Source organism: Gopherus flavomarginatus, chromosome 1, assembly GCF_025201925.1.
Source record: "Gopherus flavomarginatus isolate rGopFla2 chromosome 1, rGopFla2.mat.asm, whole genome shotgun sequence".
Taxonomy (NCBI): Eukaryota; Metazoa; Chordata; order Testudines; family Testudinidae; genus Gopherus; species Gopherus flavomarginatus.
In genome coordinates, this window is record NC_066617.1 from 352,979,791 (window position 1) to 353,007,592 (window position 27,802).

Consider the following 27,802-nt stretch of genomic DNA (forward strand, 5'->3'; position numbering starts at 1 on the left):
AAAAATTTCAAAGGCACCTAAGTGACTTGGGAGCCTAAGTCCCATTAATTTACAATGAGACATAGGCTCTTCGGTGCCTAACTCACTTTTGTGTAAATTTTTAAATTTTCTACAGCTCTCACCAGCCCATACTTTAGCGCTAATTAAAAACGTTTTATTTTCGGTTTATTTTTCTCTGCTTTTTCTCATCAGCATGAGTGGTGTGAGAAATGGCAGCTCTGTCCATTTTAAAGCAATTATTGCACTTCTCAGGTGGTAGGAGTTACTAAGTATTTGCCTGCCTAAGGTATACAGTAATTACCTAGAAATGCAGAGCCTCTTGTTTCTTACCCTAGGTTTAACTTTTAATGACGTAGCCCACGGTGGAACCTGAAGGTGAACTGAACTTTTTCAAATACATTTCGAAAACCTATTTAAGATTCCATCTCAATAACAGAGTATACGTCAGGAGAATAAGGATGATCTTTTTATTAAAGCGTGGAGCTGGGATTCTGGTTACCTACGTTCAGTTCTGAATTAGCTACATAGTTCATGTGTCACTTAGGTACAGATTTTTAAATGTATTTAGGTGTTGCTCCACTCAGCATTGGAAAGCCTAAGTGATTTAGCAGCCTAAGGGCTTGTCTATCCAGGGGCACTGTGGTAGGGTTCAACTCACCGCTGCAGCACCTCCTACTGGCTGTCCCAGGGATTAACTCTGCGAGCCAGTACACCTTCTTCTGGTGGTGTCTCGCTGCCACCGCTTCTGCTCCAGGACCCACGTCACTCCCAGGACCAGTGTCCTCTTCATGACACAGTCCTCTGGCAGTACTGCATTCTGTGCTCCCCCTTCCTGGGGAATTGCCATCTGCTGTCCAGCCACTTCCTTCAGTGGAGCTGCAGCCAATTGTATGGCCACTTCCTCAGTAGCTGGAGCAGGGGGGGAATGGGGACCCAGGCCCACCCACTACTCCAGGTCCCAGCCCAGGGACTCTATAGATGGCTGCCACTTGCTGCGGCCCCTCCGACTTCTCCAAATACTTCCCTGGGCCACTTCCCCGCATCTCCTCCCTTATCATAGGGCCTCAGCCTGCAGTCTTGCAACCTGCCAGAAGCTTGCTCTCACTTCCCTGATCCTGCCCAGGTACTGGCTCCCCTCCCTCCCTGATCACCCTGGAGCAACTGAAGGTGCTCTGCCCTACAGCCCTTTTTATATGGGCCTGCCAAACCCCTATTGGCTGCTCCTCACAGTCCCTCTCCTATTGGCTGCTTTTCGCACCATACTGAACAATCTGAATTCAAAGTAGATTAGTTAAACTGTATTAAACCCCCGTGTGGACATTCTCATTCAGAATTAAATGGGCCTTAATGAAGTGAGGAAGGATATTGTCAGCTAAGACAATCACAGAATCCTGAACTTAGATGTTGGGAAGAACTGCCTTTTTTTGTTTTAAAAGATAATATAACTTTAAGTTCATATTTTGGGAGCATTTGAAAATCTAGGCATTCAGATTGTATAGGGAGATCTTGGCGAATCAGCAAAAAACCTGGACCACTACTGATAACTGGAATATCGATTATCACGCTTATTGCCAAAAGCCGCTAAATCAGTAGGTATTAGCAGACCTCTGCAACAGCCATCGCATATCTAAGCAAGAAACCAGAAAGGAAGGGCCTTAAACTCAACTGAATTAAAGCCCATTTAATTCTGAATGAGAGTGTCCACACAGGGGTTTAATACAGTTTAACGAAATATGGCTAAATATGATTTTACCAGTTATATCAAGATTTTAGATTTTAAGGGTGAACTCCCAGAAAAGGATAGAGCCACTTCCAGGCCTTCATTGACAAGGGCAGATTGGTGGCCAGAACTTCCTTTCAGGCCATGGTGGATGCTACAGACCCAGGAGTCCAGGGGAATGTCTACAGCCATTGTTATGAGACAAGACTGTTGTTACAATCCTCAGGTTTCCCTAGCAAGGTGCAAAGTACTATCCAGGATTGGGCCTTTGATGTGATCAGTCTGCTCCATAACAAGACAGAAAAATCTCTACATTCCCTCAAAAGTTTGAAGACAACTCTTTGCTCTCTGGATATCTTTCCCCCCACCTCCAAGACAAAACATCACAAACAGAGGTACGGGTGAGACCACCTCCTCAGTCCTTTTATTATCAACATAAACAGGAACTATCACGTGAAAGACAGAGGATTTATAGGTCTAGGAACACGGCCCCTGCAACATCCACTGCCATATCTCAGTCTAACCTTCAGTCAAAGAGTTTCTTTTTGGAGGCTGCCTTACTCAACTTGCCTGCAACTGAAGGGTCCTAACTAGCAACAAAAGGGTACAGGAGGTTATTCACGGAGGCTATCTCATCAAGTTTCTGGCAACTCCTACCCATAAACCCCCTTCCTAATTTCTTTTCAGAGACCACTCTCACAAGGAGCTTCTCCAGGAAAGTGGACTCCCTTCTCCTCCAGCAAGCCATAGAAAGGGTTCCACCTCAGCATCAAGGGGAGATTTCTTGATCCCCTGAAAGAAAGGGGAGGGAGGCCATTCTCAGCCTATGTTGACTAAACATATTCATCCGAAAGCTAAAATTCTACGTGATCTCTTTGGCATCAATAATTTCCTCCCTAAAAGTGTACAGCAGCACATTGAGGCTGGGTTCCTCACATGATCTGAAGAGTAAATCTGTTTGTTCTTGGCCTACACAATCCAGCCAGCATGAGATGCTGTCAGATAATAAACTTACAAACATAGTACTTCTATACAGAAGCTTAGCTTTTAATAATGAGCAGTAGAGAAAAACAGATCTTTTCATAAGGTTTAGCATAGAACAAAAAAAAAAATCTGTTTTAAAGACACCTGCATAAAACCGGTCAGTTTTTTCCCATTGAAAGTAAACCATTTCTCTGAAGTCACTCTTTGATGTTTTAACTGACCCATTGTCCTATTTCTGCATTATAACAGTTGTTGGGTATCTTTGTCAAGAGACAGAAACTGATGGATTAAAAACTGTACAAAAAATACAACTAAATTGGCATCACCCAATAGAACTGCAACCATTATACAACTAAACAGATATGCCAAATATTCCTGAACAGTCACCCAATCATGTGGTGAATAGTACAGATTAGTGTCATTTTCTTTCCAACTTAGGTGCTTTTATGACCCCAGTACTATGGTTTCTGAGTGCCGCATACTCTTTTAATGTATTTATTAGAGCTGTCAAGTGATTTAAAAAAATTAATCTCAGTTTTAATTGCACTGTTACACTGTGCTATTAAACTCCTTTTACTGAGCTGGGTAGGCCCCCTTCAGCTGAGTGAGCCCTTGTTTGCAAGGGAGGGTGGATTTTACCTTAGGGACTCTGCATGTGCCAGGGGAGGAGAGGCTGGTGCAGAGAAGCAGAGCTTGCCAGGCCCCTGTTCTCTATGGGGTACTCCCTGGAGCAAGGGGCCAGCTGGGAGGCATTGGGGCATGGAGCCGAGGAGGGTGGGGGTTGGCTGCCGGAGCAAGTGGCTGGCCGGGGCAATGGGGCATGCTGCGAGGGGCTGTCAGTCCCAGGAGCGAGTGGCTGGCTGGAGGCAATGTGGCATGGCACCGGAGGGTTGGTCCCGGGAGCAAGTGGCTGGCAGGGAACAATGGAGTAGGCATGGTGTGGAGGAGGCTCTGTCAGTCCTGGGAGTGAGTGGCTGTCTGGAGGCAATAGGGCATGGCGTGGGGTGGGGCGGGGCGGGGCGGTCCTGGTGGCAAGTGGCCAGCTGGGAACAATGGGTTATGGCATGGGGGGGTGAACTGTCAGTCCTGGGAACGAGTGGCTGGCCGGAGGCAATGGGGCATGGCGCGGGGTAGGGGGTTGGTCCTGGGGGAAAGTGGCCCACTGGGAACAATGGGGTATGGCATGGGGCGGGGAAGAAAGGATATTGGTCCTGGGAGCAAGTGGCCAGCTAGGGGCAATGGATCACGTTGCGGAGGGGTAAGGATCCCTACCTCTCCGCCGGAGCCGGGATGAGAACCAATTCTTGTCTCTTCCAACTCTCCAGTGGTGGCTTGGGTTACTGCACTTGACTGGACACTGTCAGGTCCCTTGGCAGGTGATGCCTGCCTCTCCATTGCAATTAACATGTTAATTGTGTTTTCAGTTAATTGTAGGCATTAACTGCGATTAATTGACAGCCCTAGTATTCATCTTCACAACGTGCCTGTGAAGTAGGGAATTGCTGGTATCCACATTTTTACAGCTGAAGAACTGAGATACACAGAGATTAAGTGACTTGCCCAAGGTCTAACAAATGTCTGTGGTGGAGCTGCTAAGTTTCAAACTTATTTATTAAAAAGAACTACAAATAAAACACAATTTAAAAAGAAGTCTTCCAAATTCATATTGCAGCACAGCCTATACATGAAAAGAAAATCTTGGCTTCCATTACACTGCCTGCATCTTGAAGCCCCCGCCCCCCAAATAAATAAATAAATCAAGATGATGTCATTGGGCGGTAGAATAATTTTCAGAGGGAAGCCCCATTATTTATTTTGAGTCTGGATAAAGAGCTAAACCATAAGGATTTAGCAAGATTAAAACATGAACGGTCCTTTGTATGGGTAACAAGAACATCCAGAGCTGTTATAATTAGAGTTAAGAAACCATTTGAAAGGGATATGAAGCCTCATGTTTCAGAACTTAACCCAATCACTAACTATAAGAGATCAGGATAAAACCTTAATGTAGGAGGCAGATTATTGCACATCTGCAGAAAATTAAAACTAGATTAGATGCCTCAGATCGCTGCAATGTCTCAAAAGCTGTTGCTGGGCCATGAGGAAATAGGCAAACAAACTGTACTACTTCGTACAGGAATCAGCATTTTATACTCAGAAGGAGCAATTGATGACTGACTCATTCGTTGGGTTTCTTGTCTCTTTATTTACCCAGACTTGTTCTTTTCTCAAGCTTCTATTGCTTGAAAATAAGGTTGTTTAAATATAATGTTATTTTAATAGTGGATTTTCATAAATAATAGGGACACATAAATCAGATACCACAGAAACTGGAATTATAACACAAACCTGTTGTAACAAGATTTGAAAACTTGGATGAGCATCCAAACTGTTGGGCGCATCTTTACAGCTGCCATCAGTTTTTGCATCACAAATGATTCATAAATGTATTATCTATGAAGTGTTTAGTATTAGTTGATTGGAGAGCACTCACAGATTTGTTGTGGAACTGCTTCATCCACAAAAATAAAATGGGCAGAATTGACACAGGAGGCTGTAATGATAGTCTAGGAAGCGTTAACACAGTAGTCCCATCTTCAGATAGATCTCTTTTGCCTGACTCTTCCCTTTGGGGCTGCTTCATGAGAATTGAAATCTGTTAATAGCCCTTGTTGAGAAGAGGATATTTTCTTGGTATAAATTCAGCTGTGATTATATTTATTGATAGCTCCTAATTTGAGGTGCAACAAGCACACAGGAGAACAGAACCAAAGTGCAAAGATTCATGAAGAGATGAGTACATTTTCAGCTGCAGGTACTAAGGGGAGGTTTGAGCCTAATAAAGGTAAAGCTCTTTGCCCAAAAGAGAGGAGACCAGAAACCTGACGAATCACATTAAATCAAATTTATTTAAATAAATTGAATAAAAGTCTTCCAACTGGTTCCAGGAAGATGTATCCCAATTATAAGAAGTGGTTGACAAGCAGGAAGAAAAATCTAAAAAGTTCTCCTGAAGGAAAACTCAGACTGCTTTTGCTGTCTTCCCAGGATTTATCCTATTAAACGGGCAACAGCACTATATTGATTCCCAGGAGTGTTATAAATTAGCTGTTCATCATCTCACTCACACATTTGTAGCACCACTAATTCTTAAAAACTTTTAAACCCAGCTTCTCTCCCTCTCTCCGTCCATAACCTCTAATACAGTTATATTCGATGTATCCCATTGGGTTTATGACTAAACTGTTCACTTTAATGACCAGCAAAGACTCCGATAAAATTCTTTCTCTTCAAATATTGAATGTAAGGAGTTTCTTTAAATGAGTGCTGTCTAGGCCTAATCTTGTGTAGGGGCATAAGAGTTTCCATAATGGAACACACAAATGATCGATCTAGTCTAGTATTCTTCCTAGTATGATATCTGGCCTGTATCAGAAGAAAGCAAAATCAATAGCTAATGTACTTGGACTGTACTGCAGTGCTGTACCACAGGGATGTATTTATTCCTGACCCCATGTAGTGAGCCTCTTACGCCAAGAAACATGAAGATTAACAGCCATTGTAAATGCTGTCCTAGCTGTTTTAACCGGGGCTGCCCGGGGGGGTGGGGAGCAAGTGGGGCAATTTGCCCTGGGCCCTGCAGGGGCCCCCATGAGAGTTTTTCATTGTGTCTGGAGCAGGGTCCTTCACTCGCTCCAGGGGCCCTGGAAAACTCTCACGGGGCCGGGGACCCAGGAGCTTCTTCCACTCCGGGTCTTCGGCGGCGGGGGACCCCCGCTTCGGCGGTAATTCAGCGGTGGGGGTCCTTCCTCTCCAGGACCCGCCGCCAAAGTGCTGTGAAGACCCACGGCGGGGCGCCCTGCCACCGAATTACTGTCGAAGCAGGACCCACTGCTGCGGGTCTTCGGGGCACTTCGGCGGTGGGTCTCGGAGCAGAAGGACCCCCGCCGCCAAATTACCACCGAAGCAGGAGCCCCCCACCGCTGAAGACCCCAGGCCCGCTGAATCCTCTGGGTGGCCCTGGTTTTAACTTTATCCTCCATTTTAGAGCCTTATCCTGCAAAATACTGAATGTGTTCTATGAACTGCTGAGTTCCCACAGTTTCCATTGAAGACAAAAGGTGCATAAATGTTTCCGACACCTACAAGAGATTAGAAACAGCACATCCTAAGATACTGCATTCATTTGCCATTCACCTTGCACTTTGACAGTATGTTCATTGGTACCGCTGTTCTATTTTCTGATTAACATTATTCAGCTCATTTCTGTGGTTGTACTGTGTGTGTTATTTCTGGTTTGGTTTTGCCTGCTTGTATTACTCAAGGATGTATGTTGAGAATTTCCATGTTTATCTTTCTTATTACCTGCCTCCCCCACATACATTCCCAGTGGGCCCATTCTTATTTCCATTGACATCAATGGCAGCAAGTAAGTTTCTTTCCATTTCCCCTTTTTCATATATATATGTATGGCCCTCACTCTGCCGAGGGGGTGTCTGTCCAGAGTCCATTTGAAGAAAAGGACAAGCATTCAATACACACCCAAAAATATCTTGCCTAAAGACAATATGCATATAAATAAGCCAGATACTATTATTCAGAAGGTACCACACAAGTGTCAGTGAACATAGTATTAGAGCAGAAGGTAATTAGTGAGTACATGTAATATTGAGGATGCAGTTTCAAATTTATTTTAAATGGTAATAGTAATCTAATGCACTTTTGTTACGATCATTCTTTCCATCTTAATAAACTGCTTGCATTAATGCAAAGAATATCCTATTTTAACTGCCTTGCCTGGATGATTGGAGTTAATGTGCCCCATTTTGGTACGTATCAGAGAGTTAATTACTGTATCTGCAGAGAGAAGGAAGTTATTCCAATTTAGACTAGTGTATTTAGCCAGGAAACTGTATGGAAAGCTATCAGAGTGGGAGCCGTGTTAGTCTGTATCAGCAATCTGTTTATAATCATGTATTCTGATTCACCCTATCATGGACTACACTAGTGATCAGAAATTGGCTATTGATAAAGATTAGCACAAACTATGCATTCTGGTCATTAAACTTTATGAAGTTCAGACACAAATTATTTGTCAGGGTCGGGATAGACATTTTCCTGGCCTGGTTTACAGCATTTCAGAATATTGTATAATAAATTGTTTACTTCTGCAGCTCTCATTTTGAGAAGCTACAGAAGCAGCAGCAAGTCTCTCTCTTTAATCAATAATCAGGGATTTTTGCCCCAGCAATCCCATAAAAATTATACTTGTTTTAATGCCTCACTCTGGTAGACTGTACATAGACGAGGCCTTCTCTTTAGGCAATAGGAAAGCGTTTCTGTGTATTTAGACCATTATTAAATAATGCAGCTGGCATATATTTAAACAGCCTGCTATTTGGTGTTTTGGGATCACAGAGGATTTTGTGCAAATATTCTTCCTTTTGTGCTTCTGAGTTTAGCTTTGAACTGTAACCATTCAGATTTGCCTGGTTTCCATCTGAAACTATAATGGCTCAGATTTGCTTGAAACTCAGCCTGAGTTTTGCCTCCAATTAACTGGAGAGGTATTTAGATACAAGGATTTAAGTTGTAATGAAACTAGAAACCGAGCACCTTCACTTGCTTATGAGTTTCATTAAGTAATGCACAGCTCTAGAAAATATCGGTATTGATCTAATGTAGTTTAGTATAGTGTGATCAGTGCATGGCAATTGTCATACAGCACTTGTTAATGGAAACTGTGCCAACTAAATCCCTGTCTATCATACTGAATTATCACCCCTGCTGTAAAGGCTCAACTATGGTGACGGTAAACCATAGTACATGCCCCTTAGTGTGTAGAATAAGCATAGCCACAGCACCAATTATGTGTCATGTGAGACAGTTTGGTCCAGTGGAGAGGGCCCTAAACTGGGAGTTAAGAGACCTGAGTTCTGTTCCTGGTACAGGGCCTACATCCCCTCCAACAATTTGTGTATTTAATCTGTAAGCTCTTTAGTTTGTAGAATCTCTTACATGTTTACACAATGGGGCCCTGATCTCAGAAGGGGCCTCCAGGCACAATTGTAATGGTATATCATAATAATGTGGGTTCACCCTCTTCTGTTGGGCCAACCTTGATGAGCTGTAACTCTTATTCCTTCTCTGACCCCTCTGGAAGCAGAGTATCTGGAGTGGTGTTAACCTTGAGTAGTCCTTTCCCTCAGGAAGGCACAAGGATTGCCATTATGGTGAGGCTCCCTGTGCTGTGTCTCTCTAAGTCTATATTTGCAAACTGCACAGATTACTTTTTATTCGGGTGTGAATCTGTTTTGCTAGAAATGTTAGAATCAAAGCTTAACTCCGTGCTATACATATTATTCCAAATATAACTTTTTTAGATAGAAAAATATTGATGTAAAATTGGGCATTGCAAATATTGATATATGTACATTGAGTGATAGTGAACAATAAATTAGATTCGACATTGCAGTGCTGTGGGGGGCACAAGAGAGCCTTTGTGCAGTTGCATCATGTCAAAGAGTAAGGCGGGAGGTAACAGTCACTTTCTTTATGAGGCATTGATAACTATGTACTGTACCTCATTAATTGCTGGCATCCTGGGCGCTGTAGGCAAATTGGAGGGCACACAAAATACAGCAGAACCTCACAGTTATGAACACCTGAGGAACTGGAAGTTGTTTGTAACTGAAATGTTCATAACTCTAAACAAAATGTTATGGCTGTTCTTTCAAAAGTAGAACTCAACATTGACTTAATACAGCTTTGAAACTTTACTATGCAGAAGAAAAATGCTGCTTTTACCCATCTTAATTTAAAAGAAACAGGCACAGAAGCAGCTTCCTTACCTTGTCAAATCTTTTTTTTTAAATCAGAGGGGCAGCCATGTTAGTCTGTATGCACAAAAACACCGAGTAGTCCAGTAGCACCTTAAAGACTAACAGGTTTATTTGGGCATAAGCTTTCATGGGTAAAAAAAACCCCATGCATCTGAAGAAGGGTTTTTTACCCATGAAAGCTTATGCCCAAATAAATCTGTCGGTCTGTAAGGTGCCATTGGACTCCTTGATGTCTTTTTTTTAAACTTTCCCTTTATATCTTTTAGTAGTTTACATATCACACTGTACTATACTGTACACTATTTGCCTATATTTTTTGTCTCTGCTGCCTGATTGGTTACTTCTGATTCCAAATGAGGTGTGTGGTTGACTAGTCAGTTCATAACGCTGGTGTTTGTAACACTGAGTTCCTAGTAGCAGCTCCATCTATGAATGAGAAAATAACAGCACTCTTCTGCAGTTCTTCATTAACACAAAAACCGTTTTCTCTACTACTGTAAGGTCCAAATGAAAAAAAATTAAGATGTAATTCTTATAATTATTTCTCCAGTGTTAAAAACGACTAGAAAGAACTTGATTTGTCAAAACTAGTTTTATGATTTAGGTTTTGTACTAAATAATCTGTGTGAAATATTAATGCTTGGGTTCTGTTTGAATTCAGCAGATGAGGTATTACTGCTTAGTTGGAAACTTGGACTCTTTCTTTATTAGGATGTTTGGCTTGGTCCCTTTCTTCATTTTGACCCTTTTAGAATGGAAGCACTAATTCACAACCCTGAATTCATTCATTTACTGAATGGACTGTAGTCTCTTTGTATTCACTTGTGAACATCTAAGACCAGGTCATCATTCCCTCAAATGTGTTTGTTACTAGGATTTGACACTTGTTTTCTGAACCTTTCTTTTCATAGCTTTATGGATGGATGGTGAGCAGTTTGCTGTTGATAGTCATATTTAGGCTGGAATTTTCCAAGCACTAAGCACGGATCTAAATGTTCTTCTATTGAAATGAATGGGAGTGTAACCCATGACCTCAGTGGTAGCAGAGGTAGGACAGGGCTGATTGCTTTTGAAAATCTCACCCTCAGTATTAAAGCTGTGTTGATTAGTTGTGAATGGACACAAATGTTTCTGCTCTGATTGCAAGAGTCTATTGTATTCCTTCTAATAAGGAAGATGGCTTGAAAAAGTGACCGAGGGTTAAAATATCTTGAGGAGAGGTGCCAGATCAGATTTCCTTTTTGGGACAGATCTTGCAGTGATGACATTCCTAGAAAAACTAGGATTCTTACAGGATTTACTGGGTCGATGGAGATTTTAATTCTCTTTTGTCAGTCACTCAAATTGAAAATATGTGGTCGAATCCTTGTCTGACTCCTTTAGTTGCCTCTGTGCCAGGTTTTAGCAACGGGTTTTGATAAATGTTTCCTCCCATTGTGTAAGCATAGATTCATAGACTCTAGGACTGGAAGGGACCTCGAGAGATCATCGAGTCCAGTCCCCTGCCCTCATGGCAGGACCAAATACTGTCTAGACCATCCCTGATAGACATTTATCTAACCTACTCTTAAATATCTCCAGAGACGGAGACTCCACAAGCTCCCTAGGCAATTTATTCCAGTGTTTAACCACCCTGACAGTTAGGAAGTTTTTCCTAAGGTCCAACCTAAACCTCCCTTGCTGCAGTTTAAGCCCATTGTGTCTTGTTGTATCCTTAGAGGCTAAGGTGAACAAGTTTTCTCCCTCTTCCTTATGACTGCCTTTTAGATACCTGAAAACTGCTATCGTGTCCCCTCTCAGTCTTCTCTTTTCCAAACTAAACAAACCCAATTCTTTCAGCCTTCCTTCACAGGTCATGTTCTCAAGACCTGTAATAATTCTTGTTGCTCTTCTCTGGTCCCTCTCCAATCTCTCCACATCTTTCTTGAAATGCGGTGCCCAGAACTGGACTCCAGTTGAGGCCTAACCAGCGCAGAGTAGAGCAGAAGAGTGGCTTCTAATGTCTTGCTCACAACACACCTGTTCATGCATCCCAGAATCATGTTTGCTTTTTTTGCAACAGCATCACACTGTTGACTCATATTTAGCTTGTGGTCCACTATAACCCCTAGATCCCTTTCTGCCATACTCCTTCCTAGACAGTCTCTTCCCATTCTGTATGTGTGAAACTGATTGTTCCTTCCTAAGTGGAACACTTTGCATTGGTCTTTGTTAAACTTCATCCTGTTTACCTCAGACCATTTCTCTAATTTGTCCTGATCATTCTGAATTATGACCCTATCCTCCAAAGCAGTTGCAGTCCCTCCCAGTTTGGTATCATCTGCAAACTTAATAAGCGTACTTTCCATGCCAATATCTAAGTCGTTGATGAAGATATTGAACAGAGCTGGTCCCAAAACAGAACCCTGCGGAACGCCACTTGTTATATCTTTCCAGCAGAATTGGGAACCATTAATAATTACTCTCTGAGTATGGTTGTCCAGCCAGTTATGCACCCACCTTATAGTAGCCCCATCTAAGTTGTATTTGCCTAGTTTTTTGAATATCAAGCATGACCGTTATCAAATGCCTTACTGAAGTCTAGGTATACCACATCCACCGCTTCTCCCTTATCCATAAGACTCATTATCCTATCAAAGAAAGCTATCAGATTGGTTTGACATGATTTGTTCTTTACAATTCCATGCTGGTTATTCCCTATCACCTTACTACCTTCCAAGTGTTTGCAAATTCCCTTAATTACTTGCTCCATTATCTTCCCTGGCACAGAAGTTAAACTAACTTCTCTGTAGTTCCCTGGGTTGTTTTTATTTCCCTTTTTATTGAAGAGCACTGTATTTGCCCTTTTCCAGTCTTCTGGAATCTCAACTGTCTCCCATGATTTTCCAGAGATAACAGCTAGAAGCTCAGATACTGCCTCTATTAGCTCCTTGAGTATTCTAGGATGCATTTCATCAGGCCATGGTGACTTGCAGGCATCTAACTTTTCTAAGTGATTTTTAACTTGTTCTTTTTTAATTTTATCTTCTCAACCTGCCCCCTTCCCATTAACATTCACTATGTTAGACATTCCTTCAGACTTTTCGGTGACGATCGAAACAAAGAAGTCATTAAGCATCTCTGCCATTTCCAAGTTTCCTGTTACTGTTTCTTCCTCCTCACTGAGCAGTGGGCCTACCCTGTCCTTGGTCTTCCTCTTGCTTCTAATGTATTGATAAAAAGTCTTCTTGTTTCCCTTTATTCCTGTAGCTAGTTTGAGCTCATTTTGTGCCTTTGCCTTTCTAATCTTGCCCCTGCATTTCTGTGTTGTTTGCCTATATTTATCCTTTGTAATCTGTCCTATTTTCCATTTTTTATATGATTCTTTTTTATTTTTTAGATCATGTAAGAGCTCGTGGTTAATCCAAGGTGGTCTTTTGCTACATTTTCTATCTTCCCAACCCAGCGGAATAGCTTGCTTTTGGCCCTTTAGTAGTGTCCTTTTGAAAAACTGCCAACTCTCCTCAGTAGTTTTTCCCCTCAGTTTTGATTCCCATGGGACCTTACCTATCAGCTCTCTGAGCTTACCAAAATCCACCTTCTTGAAATTCATTGTCTCTATTTTGCTGTACTCCCTTCTACCCTTTCTTAGAATTGTGAACTCTATGATTTCATGATCACTTTCACCCAAGCTGCCTTCTACTTTCAAATTCTCAATGAGTTCCTCCTATTTGTTAAAATCAAGTCTAGAACAGCTTCCCCCCTGTAGCTTTTTCAACCTTCTGAAATCAAAAGTTGTCTGCAATGCAGTCCAAGAACTTATTGGATGGTCTGTGCCCCGCTGTGTTATTTTCCCAACATATAATTGGATAGCTGAAGTCCCTCATCACCACCAAATCTTGGGCTTTGGATGATTTTGTTGGTTGTTTAAAAAAAGCCTCATCCACCTCTTCCACTTGGTTAGGTAGCCTGTAGTAGACTCCTAGCATGACATCACCCTTGTCAAGATCTCTTTCTTGAGTAGTAACAGCTAATTTAAACCCCATCATTTTATATGCTTGGTGGGATTATGTTTTCCAATGTGCATTGCGTTGCATTTATCAACATTGAATTTCATCTGCCATTTTGTTGCCCACTCACCCAGTTTTGTGAGATCCTTTTGTAACTCTTCGCAGTCTGCTTTGGACTTAATTATCCTGAGTAATTTTGTATCATCTGCAAATTTTGCCACCTCACTGTTTACCCTTTTTCCCATTTAAGAATATATTGAACAACACTAGGCCAGTACAGATCTCTGGGAGACACCACTATTTAAGTCTCTCCATTCTGAAAACTGACCATTTATTTCTAATTCTATTTACCACTTCACAACATACACTAAAAATTGAAGTAATGTGAAGCACTAGCTATTGGAAATGAAAGTGGGGAGCAAGTGGAGTGCTTGCCCTGTGGTACAGTGCCATATGTTACAACTTCATATGCTAAACAGTTAGAGAAATGACATTGTTTATTGAATTGTGTCGTCCATCACACAGCATATATTGGTTAGGCAGCAAAATGAAATGAACAGTAAGATATACGTGTGATACCACTGACGTTGAGCTTAGTTTTTAATGAAAATATAATGCAGTATTTAATGCTAACAGACTGTCATAGTTGTTCAATAACTGTATAGTGCTTTATAGCAAAAGGCAAAAACTGTAACTTAGTGGATCAATGATATATAACGGCATTAAAGTTTATTTTTCCTACACAGTGTAGTAGAACCAAAATTTATACCATGTAAACACTTAAACTAATCACAATAGAGCCCTGTGAAATTTCTGCTGCCTTCTGTCAATGGGCCCAACCCTGCTACCACAGTGACCAGTGGGAATCTTTCCATTTGATTTGTGCCAGTATTAGAGCAGAACTGGTTCAACTACTGATATTCTAAGTTCTCCAGTGCGGTACTGAAGCGACTGTATACTACTGTCCCCACTGGATCTTTGAAGTCATAGGACTCATAGGATATCAGGATTGGAAGGGACCTCAGGAGATCATCTAGTCCAACCCCCTGCTCAAAGTAGGATCAATCCCCAGACAGATTTTTGCCCCAGACCCTAAATGGCCCTCCTCTGTGTGTGTGTGTGTGCGCGCGCACGCAACAGGTTTTGCAATCAGTCATGAGTTGGTATGAGAGAAACCACTGGAGCTGCTCAGAAATTTTCCAATAGAATGATTTTCCAATGGATAGTGCCGTTTCCACAAAATCAACATTTTCCTCAGGAATATTGAAATGAAAGCTCCAGCTTTCCAGCTTCTTGGCAGTTCACCTGGAGGACTGACTGGGAAACCAGGATCCCATGGGTTCCAGGTTGCACCACAGCCCGTCTGGTGGGCTCCAAAGCTCATCAGCCTAGCCTGCCCCCTGTTCCATGGGCTACTCAAAGAACTGGGTGGCTAGCTCCCCAGCTGAGTAGCTCCCATGGTTGCCCTGCTCCTGAGCTGGTTGCCTCCCCAGGCAGCTGACTCCTGAGGAGCCAGGCAGACAGTCAGTAACCTCAAAAATTCTGTTTTGGTTCACCCCAAATGGTATTTTTTTGGAACTTCCTTCCTGATTCATACAGAAAAATATCTTTCACAGGAAGAGATTTCAATTTTCTGGCCAGCTCTAGAAACCATAGCTTGAGGATTACCAAATGGTTTCTGGTTATATATCATATTTAGGGTGCTAATAGCTTCACTATAGGCAAGCATTGAAATAGCTGGTGAGTTCATAATTACATCTGCTACTATCTAGAAGGGACATTATCATTTTATATTACTTCTAGAAGTGTAGCTTCCAGAAGGTTGTGCTTTTAAAAGTGATGAAACAATTCTACCCAGCCCCACGACTAAATTTCTGGGAGAGTCAATACAATGATTGAACTATATGTGACTTGTTTTAACCATCAAAATATCTGTGTTACTTTTATCTAATTCCCCCACTTCTCCTGGTGCGTATTCTTTAATTTAATGTCAAATCCAATACTACTGCTGGCAGTCAACTATTTTAATTTTGGTGATGCAAGTCAGTTCAGACTGGGGGTCTATTATTGCCTTTATTATCATACTTATTTTAATAAAAGCTATTATCCAGTTTCTGTTTACATTGTGTATCCACAGTTTGGCCTGTGCTGAAAATTATTTGGTTTTAAAACAGTAGCTATTAATAGTAAATGTCTGTAATAATCAATATCTCCCTCCATCTAAAATCCACTGGAAAACATTTCCATAGTTATAAGTTATAGAGATGCAGATTGCAAAATCTTTTGCTGAAAATTCTACTTAGCAAACAATAAAAAATTAGCATAGAGAACTATGCTGATAAGAGCACTTTGATTTCATTTCCCAGTTGTTCTACTGCTACATTTTATATAAATAACAATTAGCATCTGAGTTGTTTTAAGTCACTTGAAAAATACAATCTTTTGTATTCATACATTTTTTTAAAGGATAGATCCTTCCAAGTCTGTCTAGTTATAATCTGTTTTTAATGAGGAATAACATCTTATTAAACAGGAGACAAGATAATTGGTTTCTTCCCCTTATTATCCAAAGAGAGAGAGAGCACAAGGATCAGTATATATGAGAGATGCATAGGAATATCTCTCAGTAATTTCAGTAATCTGGTAATTATTTCTGGGTCATCTGTTATATCTTAATTGTAGCTACCCATTACAGTAAGAACAAGAAAATCAGCAAGTAGAGTCATATTTCTTTAACAAATACTTTTCTTTATTCTTCCTTGTCTATACAGTCATTCCCAGCACAGCACTGCAACGCGTCCACCCACAATGAGCTTACAACGAACCATTTCTCTGGAAGGGTAAGGCTGTTCTCTGTCTCTTGAGCTGCTTAATATGGAAGCTGGGTTTCTCTCTCTCTGTCTGTCTCTCTCTATCTCCAATTGTACACTGACATTTACCAGATTGAAGGGGGAAAAAATCTCTCTGACCCAGTACTAATACCAGATGAAATACACAAAGTCTCCATGTTGGAAGGTATGGCACTCCCCTTCTGTGACCTCCAGGAGGGATCTACTGTTAAATGGGGTTTAGATTGCAAGAACAAACCTACTGTGCATTTTTGGAATTGGTTCATGGTGGAGCAGAAGGTTGATGGATGCCTTTCCCTCTCAGCCACCCAAACTCAGTCAACAGGACTTTAAGGGAGGCAACATGGGGTTTTATTGCAGATCTCTTGGCCCAGTTGCAGGTGCAAATATCCCCAGTAGCATTAAAATGCCTCCTTTTCCCCGTGGTGGCTAAGATTTATAGCTGCAGGGGAACCAGCTAGGTGGAGTGTCGAGGCTGTCGGAACCAGGCGCCAATGTGTAAATGCAAATAGCATTGCTGTGGAGGGCAAAGGTCTTCTGTAGCTTTCCTGAAATCCTTGAAGCTTTTGGAGGATCTGCAGAAAAAATTAACATTAGGAAAAGAATTGCTGAAAGCACTGATATGCAACAGAAAAGTACAATTGTGTGGTGGTTTTACTGAGGAGCTTTGAACCCATCAGCTGGAGTGGATAAGACATTGCCAATATTCACTTTCCAAAGTGTAAGTTGACAAGCAAGTTTCTGAGTTCCCTGCATGCATATTTTAATTATTATTATTGATAATCATGTTTATCACAGTAGTGCCTAGTGACCAACCAAGATCTGGGGCCCTTTGTGGTAGGCATTTACAGACACAGAGTAGCAGACAGTCTTTGTCTTGATAAAATAATCTCATAGACAAGACAAAAACAATGTGATGGCAGCAAATAGCATGTTAGCTCCAAGGGGGTTATTTGTTTTGGTTTATTGGCAGGTGAGATATGGTGTAGTTATCAGGTATTGTTGGGGGTTGGTTTACATTTTTGTGTGTGGTCCATTTGGTGTTTTCTCTCATTGCTTTGTTTTTACCAGTGTGCTATAGAAATTAATTTGAACTCCATTGCTGCAGTGAAAAATTGCATAGAAGAAAAAGCTCATTCATGTATTTTAAAATTCAGTGAAGCTTAATTAAAGACCTTGTGACTTACTAAATATAGCGAGCATCAAGTTCAGTATTTCTGATGGACATATCCTAATTAACACTCAGGACACTTAATCTGTCATGGAAGTAATCTGAGTGCCATCACTTGAGTTCACTTCACTTGCCTCGAGTTAACATTTATATGTAAAAACAGAAAAATTTTTCACACTAATCATGGAAATTCTTACTGATGTCTGATTCTAATCCATGTTAGCCATATTACTGTATGGGTGAGTTTCTTTCAGTGTAGCCAATTATGCTCAAAACTGAATACAGTAATTCGGGAGATGGAACAAGAGCTGTCTGCTATAGAAAAATTATCCGATGCTTGTGTCTGTGAGTGATTTTAATTGTAAAAATGCAAATCTGCATATACAGATGGCTAAATTTTCACAAAACTAATGGGGGGAAAGATGATTCATCCACAACCAAAGTCAACCGCTTTCATGTCTTTAATAATATCGAGACAACAGACAGTTGTATGGAATGCTTGGATTTTGGTTGCACTGGCTTCTTTCAGAGGGCTAGTGTTAATTTTAGTTTTGATTCTCCCCTCTGACTCACTGTGTGTAAAATTCCATTACTGCAAAAACGGCCTAGAGCAAAAAAGTATAACATGACCCAATAAGCAAGCAATGCCTGTCCTTTTTTTTTTTTCTTTTTACTTTCAGAATTGAGTCAATGTCAGACTATCAGAGTTAGGGAAATGTCGTCGTCCTCTTGTTCTCTCATTCACTAACACTTCCTTCCCCATACCATGCATACCAAATCTAAATTTATTTTAGATACAAAACAATGCTCTAATTGGTGTTGGGTTGGGGGAAGACTCCTCAATACTAGGCCCTGGGCTGGATCAAGGTAATCTGGGACCCTACATACAACAGGATACAGAGTTTGCAGTGGCTTCACCCCACAATTAGAGTGGCAGTGGCTGAGCCCCTCCCACAGAGATGGAGGTAGCAGAATGGACTTCCCTTCTCCTTTCCAAGCTTTTTGTATGGCTGATACAGTGGAATTTGCAATTGGCTGAAAGTTCATGCAGGTAGACTGATAACTAATTTCCAAACCACAACAATGAATATAAGAATGTAAGAATGTAACAATATAAGAATGGCCCTACTGGGTTAGACCAAAGGTCCATCTAGCCCAGTATCCTGTCTTCCAACAGTGGCCAATGCCAGGTGCTTCACGGGGAGTGAACAGAACAGGTAATCATCAGTGATCCATCCCTACTCATGCTGGCTAATAGCCATAGATGGATCTATCATCCATGAACTTTCTAGTTCTTTTCTGAACCCTGTTATAGTCTTGGCCTTCACAACATCCTCTGGCAAAGAGTTCCACAGGTTGACTGTGCGAATATGTAAAATATGAATGCGAGGAATAAACAGGAAGAACTGGAATTATTAGTACATAAGCTAAATCATGACTTAACTGGCATCAAAGTGACATGATGAGATACATCTCATGACTGGACTGGAATTGGCATAGAGGGGTTTAGCTTGTTTAGGAAGGAAAGGCAGAGGGGAAAAGGAGGCAATGATGCACTGTATATCAAAATATATATAATTGTTGAGAGGTCCAGAAGGAGGTGAGATGCAGACTAGCTGAAAATATTTGGGTGAAAACAATAGGGGGAAAACAGGGAGATGTCATAGATGGGGTTTACTACAGGCCACCAAATCAGGAGTAGGAGGTGGATGAGGCATTTCTAAAATAAATCACAGAAATATCTAATACTCAAGACTCGTTAATAATGGGAGACTTTAACTACTCAGACATCAGTTGGATAAGTAACACAGCAAAACACAAAATGTCCAGTAAGTTCTTGGAATATATAAGTGATACCGACTGTAAAGGAAGTAACCAGAGGACAGCCATTGTAGATTTGATTCTGACCAACAGGGAGGAATTGGTTGTGAATCTGAAGGATGAAGGCAATTTGGGTGGAAGTGATCATGACATGATAGATTTCATGATTCTAAGGAAAGGAAGGAATGAGAATAGCAGAATAAGGACAATAAACTTCAAAAAATCAGACTTTAACAAACTCAGAGAACTACTAGGTAAAGTTCAAGGGAAAAAGGAGTGCAGGAGAGCTGTTAATTTCCCAGAGACAATATTATAGCTGTAAGAGCAAACTATCCTGATGCAAAGGAAAGTTAAGAATAATAGTAATAGGCCTATTCAGGCCAAAGAGTCTGTATCAAGAGCTCTTTACCAGAAAATCAAAAAGTAATCTTACAAGAAGATGAAATATGGGGAAATTTCTAAGGAGGAGTACAAAAGAATAACACAAGCATATAGAGACAAAATAAGAAAGGCTAAGGCACAAAATTATTTACACCTGGCAAAACTTGCAAACATATCACCACTGTTACAATGATCAACATCCCCCACAGCATACCTTTCAAGATCCATGGATCCTACGCATGCCTCTCACAATATACAGTATACCTCATCCATCCAGTGCACTAAATGCCCCAATAACAATTATGTGAGTGAAACCAGATAACCATTACACTCTTGGATGAACTCATACAGGAAAATGATAAAAGACCCTATCACTTGTGGGTGAACACTTTTCACAAAGTGATCACTCTATATCTGACCTGTCAGTCCTCATCCTCAAAGAAAACCTGGACAATACTTTCAAAAGACAAGCCTGGGAGCTTAAATTCGTAACTCTGCTAAACGCTAACAATCATGGACTGAACAGAGACACTAGATGTATGTCTTATTAAAACAATCTTTAACCCACTAACCCCCTCTTTTTGTCCTATGTCTGCAGAAGTGTTAACAGGCCATTCTACCTTGAATGGTCCCTTAGAATAAGTGCTAGTTACTCATGCTAAATAATATGTTCCACCTTGCATTTAGCCATGGCTCTCGGGGTACTCTCCCAGGCCTGATGAAGAACTGTGTGTGGTTTGAAAGTTTGTCTCTCACCAACAGAAGTTGGTCCAATAAAAAATATTGCCTCACCCACCTTGTCTCTTTAATCAATTTGTAAGCACCTATATATATATATATATAAGTAATAGTCAAAAAAGATTTGTAAAGAACACATCATACCACACCAACCTAATTTCCTTCTTTGACAGGGTTACTGGACTAGTGGATGGGAGGCTAAAACTGTAGAAGTTTTATACCTTCATGTTAGTAAGGCTTTTCTCATACAGACCCACATGACAGTCTTATAAGCAAAGTAGGGAGATGTGGTCTAGATGAAATTACTAAAAGGTGCAAAATTGGTTGAAAGACTGTAGTCAGAGTAGTTATTAACCATTCACCGCCAAACGGGGAGTATGCATCTAATGGATCCCATGTGGGTTTGTCCTGGATCCAGCAATATTTGATATTTTTATTAATAAATTGGATGATGGAATGGAGAGTATGTTTTTAAAATTTGCAGATGATGCCAAGCTGGACGGGTTTACAGGCACTTTGGAGGTCAGGATTAGAATTCAAAATGACCTTGACAAATTGGAGAAATGGTCTGAAATCAACAAGATGAAATTTTAAAAAGACAAGTGCAAAATTCTGCACTTAGGAAAAATCAAATGCACAGCTACAAAATGGTAAATAACTGGGTAGGCACTAATACCGCTGAAAAGGATCTGGGGGTTAGAGTGGATCACAAATTGAATATGAGTCAACAATGTGATACTGGGCTCGATGGACTTTTGGTCTGACCCCATATGGCCATTCTTAAATTCTTATGTTCATGGTTGTGGTTTGGAAATTAATATCAGTCTGTCTGCATGAACTTTCAGCCAGTTGCAAAATTCTCTGCATCAGCCATGCAAAAAGCTTGGAAAGGAGAAAGGAGGTCCATTCTGCCACCTCCACCTCTCTGGGAGGGGATAATTGTGGGGCGAAGCCATTGCAAACCCTGTACTCTGTTGTATGTAGGTATGACTTTATACTGATTTTTATGGTGACTTCATTTTTGAACCCCAAAATACTCAAAACATCTTGGGTAATATGCCCCAAAACATTAAATCAATCTGTCAATCACTCTGTCAGGGTTTCTACTAGAAAGGTAGCTTCAACCAGAGACACCAGCATAACACAAGTTATATTAAATGATCTGAACATGAAGTACTTTGGCTTAAGTCCATGTAATCATTTTTCTGTCTCTTGGGCAGCCCCACTGACTTTAACATTCTTCTATTTTGCCCTTGTGAGAGGAGTTCAGTCCCCACCAGTGGCCCGTTTGCTACTCATAACTTGAAAAATGAAGGTGAGTGGGAAGGAATACTGCCATATGATTTAAACACCTTACACATCTCACACTGGAGTTTTTGTTTGTGCTTTGCAAGGTGAAGCTTATCTGTTTTCACCACCAAGCCTGACCTTTATCTGAAATACTGCTGTGTCTGCTGGATTCTGGAAAACTGACCAAATCAGTATGAAGTCATGCATTTGCAATCAAGAAATGCCAAAATAGCAGGAATCAAATTAGTAAGAGTAAAGAACTCATTACAAGCATAATGAATAGATACAGTAGATAAGATGAACTTTCTAAATGTTGCACAATAAATTATTATGGCACAAATGGCTGGACGATCTAAGAATTTGTATGTCAGAAGCTGTATATTTAATAAAATGGAACCCAAACAACAAAATAATGATCATTTTCCTATGCTACTTTTTAGTCTATATTAATGCAACATGAATGTCCCACACTCAGGGGCAGCTCTAGGCACCAGCAAAGCAAGCACCTGCTTGGGCAGCCCATTTACAGGGGCCGCAGGGACAGCATGGGACCTTAGAACCAACAGGGGGCTCTGGGAGCTGTAGTACCTTGGTTAGCTCCCTACCTATAGAGCCAGCCCTGAAGCAGGGAAAGAACTACATTTCCCAGCATTCCCCTGGCCACCACCAACTGGAAAGGAAGGAGGGGGACCTCATGCGGCAGCATGCTGTGAGTGAAGAGTTGCACAGTGAAGGGTAGGGAGACCATATTTTAACATTCAAAAAACAGGACACTCCACAGGGAGGGAGCGTAGCTCCACCCTGCCACCATCCACTGTAACTTGCTGTAGGAATAGTAGGATAAAATTGAGCAAGAAATGCTTCCTCGTGGTTGTTAGGGCTGGAATTGCTATTTTCAACAGCTGTTGCCTTTTTGTTTGTTTGTTTAAAAGGAAGACAGTGATATTGCATTGGCAAATTCCCCATAGAAAGAAAGAGTGGAACAAAATAATAATAAAGGCACCTCATTTATGGAGGACAGTCTTATAAAATGCATCCAGATATCCTCCAGTCACACAAGCTGAAAATTGTTCCACTTTACTGCAGCTCTGTAACCATATGGGAACCAATCCTGTCTGTGTTTTATGCACATCCAAAATTCCTGCTGAATAACCCACCCTGGGAGCGAGTTACCAGTGACCCAGGGCTGCGACGGAAGGAGGGTGCAGGTGGGGGGGTGGAGATCTCAGGGCTGGGGCGGCAGGAGGTGTGTGTAGGGGGCACTGGTGGGGGGGAAGGAGGAAGCCCAGGGCTGGGGCAGCAGGGGAGTGCGGGGGAAAGCCCAGGGCTGGGATGGGGAGTAGCCAAAATTTTTTTTGCTTGGGGTGGCAAAAAACCTAGAGCCAGCCCTGCCCACACTTTATCAAAACATTTGTCCAGTGTAGAAATGGCACGGTTACAGTGCTGGGCTGCAATAATGAATCTAGCAGCAATTAGTAAGAAGGTGGTTTATCTTGTTTGTATTTTAGTAGTATTCAGAGGTCCCAGTCAATGAAGCTGATGAATTGGAAGAGGAGGGCTGGAGAAGGAGATAACAGTAAAATGAACACATTAAGCAGAACAACCAGTAGGCCCACCTTGCCACCTGCCTAACCATTATTAAACTGCAATGTTTTGTAAGCATCGTAGAAGAGGGATATGAAGGCGAAAGATGGTGGCTTTTCAGCTTTTGATGGGGCGTTCATGTCAGACATAAGGGTGACAAAAAAGAGGAAAGATAATTTAAGGGAGAAGTGAACAAAATGGCGACAGAAACTAGCATTGCCAGTAGAGCAAAGACAGAGGTTCATATGGTGAGAAAATACTAGACTGGATAACAGGGGCACTAAATTACAATAAAACAGAAGTATTGATGATATAAAGGAAACTTTTATACCTAAGTTTCCCTTCATCGGGACTTTGATATTTTTTACATACCTAGATATCTATATTTCATCTCAAAGCTGCAACCTTTATAAATTTTAAATTGTTCTCTCATGATGAATGAGATGTTATAAACATCTTACATACTGATCCAGTCTCACTTTATCCTGGGTTTCCATGTTAAGGTGAATGCTGTCTCAATTTGAATGACCTTTTTCAGGTCTTTCCTGTGTTGGTCCTCTTTGCCTATCTGAAATAAAAGTGCAAAAGTGATTTATTAAAATTTGCTAAAGCAGGAAAATAGGTGAAATAAAATTGGAATTATGTCAAAAGAGTTGGCAGTCTGAAATTAACCAGTTGAGGCTATCTGGCCATTGACTCTATGAAGACAGACCCCTATGCCTGCATGGGGTCCCATTGACCCTGCTTTGAGTAGTGAATTATTTAAGGAAGGCAGTATGATCTAGTGGTTAAGTGCACTAGACTTGGGCACATGAGACTGGGGCTTCTAGTCTCAGGCCTGCCACTGTTTGACCCTGGGCAAGTAATTATACCTCTGTTTTCCCTTTCAACCTTTTCCTGTCTTGTGTATTTAGATTATAAATTCTCTCGCGAAGAGACTGTCACTCACTATGTGCCTGCCACAACAGGACCTTGATTTTGGTTAGGGCCTCTAGGTGTTCCTGTGATACAAATAACAATATAATAATTAATCTCATGGATTTTCTGTGGTGGTCATCACCATAGTATCTGAGTGTCACATATATTAATGGATGGGTCCTCTCAATACCACTGTGAGGTAAGTGAATTATTTACAAAGAGGAACTGAGGTACAGGGAGATCAAGCACAAATTTCTCAGAAGTCTCTACTAATTTGGGGGACCTTGTTGATTAATGTCCACCATGCTACACCCTAGGTAAGGTTGCCAAACCTACAGGATTGGCCTGGAGTCTCCAGGAATTAAAGATTAATATTTAATTTAAGATTCTGTCATGTGATGAAATGTCCAGGAATACATCCAACCAAAATTGGCAGCTCTAGGCCTAGGGCCTGACTTTTCTTAGTTTTTAGTGTTTTTAATCCTCTTTGAATGTTTCAAACACTGTAATTAACTAACTAATCCTCTCAACACTCCTGAGAGGTAGGTAGATAAGTATTATTACAAGGTGTTATTTCAGAGAAAATACTGAAATTGGTGATACACAAAGCATGCAGCCAAATGCACAAAATAAGCAAATTAAAAACAGAGAAGCATTTTTTCCACTGTTTTTTTCAGTTACAGTCATCCTTAGAAGTTACTTGTGTTCATAACAGTACATATATCTTGCCATTTTTTTAATCTCTGGTTTTTAATCCATACTTGTTATGAATTTATGTACCTATGATAAGTAAAATTGTGGGGACTCCTAGATTTTTGAGCATCATTCTGTTGGCTACAATAAGAGACTAATATTATGTTTGCAAGATGGTAGATACAAACCTTGCAGATAGAAGTGTTGGTGCCTCTTTAATAGAAAAACAAAAGTAAAAAAAAAAATTAAAAGAAAACAAGTTTGCCCTGATATTTATTTGTCTCTTTATACCAAAACCATGACTTACCTGGTAAGAGTGAAAAATTGTTTTGTTATGCAGGCTAAAATTTTTAGAAGCACCCATTGGAATTTATGCTCCTAAATTATTTTGACACTTTTGAAAATTTTCCAGTAGCATTTTATTACTATATACTTATTGTACAATATTCATTTAATAATATCTAGCTCTGCAAATTTGTGCAATGCTTTATAGAACATATACATATGACAAATTCCCTGTTGTGAAGACCTAGTCTATCTTTTAGGTTATCAAAATAGACACATTTATAACTCAGTGGAAGAAATGCTTTGGATCACTTATGAGGATTACAACTCTTTGCTTGGCTATTCCTCCCCATCATGATTTCTATCTTGTTATGTCTTTGTTTCCTCCGTTTGCGTCTGCTCCTCTTGTCTTTTCCTTCTTTTTCCCTTTTCTTTTCTTTGTCGTCTCTCCTATCTACACTCCTTTATCCAATTCTCTCTTTTCAGTCCTTCATTTACTCTCTGTCTCTCTCTCTCTCACACTCTCTTGTTTTATGCTTCCTTCTCTCAGATTGTGATTTTTTCTCTTCAGTCTCCCTGCCTAATTCATGGTTGGTGTCTAAACTGCTCTGCTCTATCTGTATTCTGGTACAAAGCAGCAGCAGAGCAGAGAACATACAAAAGTGCTAAGAGGCTGCACTGGCACCTGGAAGCACACTTTCAGCCTCATTTATCTAAAAAAATATTTAAATATGCTATTTAACTGAAAAGGGGGGGGGGGAATGTATTTCAAAAACATTGAAAAAACAGTGTCTGAGCTTTTGAGTGTGCCTTTACAATAGCTGGATAGCCCCATCTAGTGTCTGAATATAGTAAGATTTTTAAAAATCAGTCCATTACTTGAAATTACTATCCCTTGCTTTGCTTTGGTTGTTGTGTTTCTGCAGGCAAACAGTACTTTCTGCTTGGCTTGTTTACTATAAGAAAACTTACCATTTCTAAACTGCTGTTTATTATTTCCATTCATTAAAAATCCATTAAGCTTATTGTATATTTACCAGCACAATATACTCTTGACTTGTTTCATTTTTTGAGGATCTCCATTACTTAACATAAAGCAAATACCTGCATGCCACTCAGTTCTATTTGAATTTTGTTCTTATAAAATATTAATAGAAGAGAGGGAGAGAAGTTTTCCTATTGTCATTTTCCAGTTGTTCTCCTAGTCCCCCTTGGACAATGACAACTGAAGCTCCTGTTCCCAGTTATCTTTAATCATCATTTCAAAAGAAGATGACTCTAAATTGAGCAATTTATATGCCAGATGAATAGCTAAATATGTCAGAAGCCAACCTTTAGTCCCTCCGTATTTAACTCTTTCTTTGGAATTCAACTAAAGTGTCATTAGACTAGTCCCTTCCCACGTTATTAGCAACAGATAATCTCAAGCACATATTAAAACATAATACCTACTTGGTGCCTGGAATGTGATCTGATGGTTAAAGCATAGAACTGAATTTAAGGTTTAAGGTTCAGTTTCCAGTTCTGTGACCAGCTCATTTGTGTATTTATTTGTTTAACCTTGGGCAAGTGGCCCAGTCTTCTTCTGCCTCAGTTTATCTACTTCCGGGGAGTTGCTGTGAGGTTTAATTTATTATTGTTATAAAAGTGCTTTGGTGTCCTCAGATAAAAAACAATGTGTAGGTGCCATGTGTTGTTACTTACTAAATCCATAATATCTACCAATTACTTGTGATATCTGAAAACTGGTTCGTGTCCTTCATTTCCCATGACTTTTCCCGATATCAATATTACCAGTGACTTTCCCTAAAGTAAAGTGCTTTATTATTGAGCCCTTCTCTGCGAGATGCACTGAAATGGAACAAAATGGATTGCACGAAAGACTGGGAGCCAAGAACTCCTGTGTTCTAATCACAGCTCCTGACATTTTACCCATCACTGTTTGAGCTTCCTCAGAAGATAATCACCCAAGAACAAAATGTGAATTGTGCTGTCAAGAGGCCAGAATTACAAAACAGTGCTGTCAGGGTTTCAGTCATAAAGCTGCTGCCTTGGTCAAATGGTATTGATTATTAACACAGCCAACTCTTTGTCAAACTGTATAGCTTAGTAGCCAGTAAATGCCCCGCTGCATTGACCTATTTTGGCTATAGTGTTGGGTGTTCATGTTTGGATCCCCAAGCTGCCTGTCATACAGTAATACTAAACTAACAGGGACTATGAGTCTGCTTTCTCATCTGGATGCTGTATAGAAATGTTTGTTCAGCTTTACTGCATTTTTTCAATGTTAAATATCCAAGTAAATAATAATACCTAGCTCTTATATAGTGTTTTTAATCAGCTTTACAAAGGAAGTTAACATCATTATTCCTGTTTTACAGATTGGGAAACTGAGGCACAGAGAGTTGAAATAAGTTGCCCCTGATAACCAAGTAGGACCAGAGTTAGAGTTGGGACTAGAGCGCTGGTCTTCCGAGGCCTAATCCAGTGTTCTAGCCATTAGCCAACATTACCTGTATAAATACTTGATTTCTCAA

The 27,802-nt window shown here is 40.6% G+C and overlaps 1 protein-coding gene across 13 annotated transcripts in view; it reads left to right on the forward strand.

Annotated features, from left to right (window-relative positions):
• The window catches only part of DLG2 (discs large MAGUK scaffold protein 2), a 1,579,821-nt gene that overhangs the window by 1,211,709 nt on the left and 340,310 nt on the right, over positions 1–27,802 (forward strand). For all 13 annotated transcript variants that reach the window (XM_050940648.1, XM_050940534.1, XM_050940523.1 and 10 more), the window contains one exon: positions 16,307–16,375. In XM_050940648.1, the coding sequence (XP_050796605.1) occupies positions 16,307–16,375 (69 nt within the window). The remainder of the gene's footprint in view (positions 1–16,306; positions 16,376–27,802) is intronic.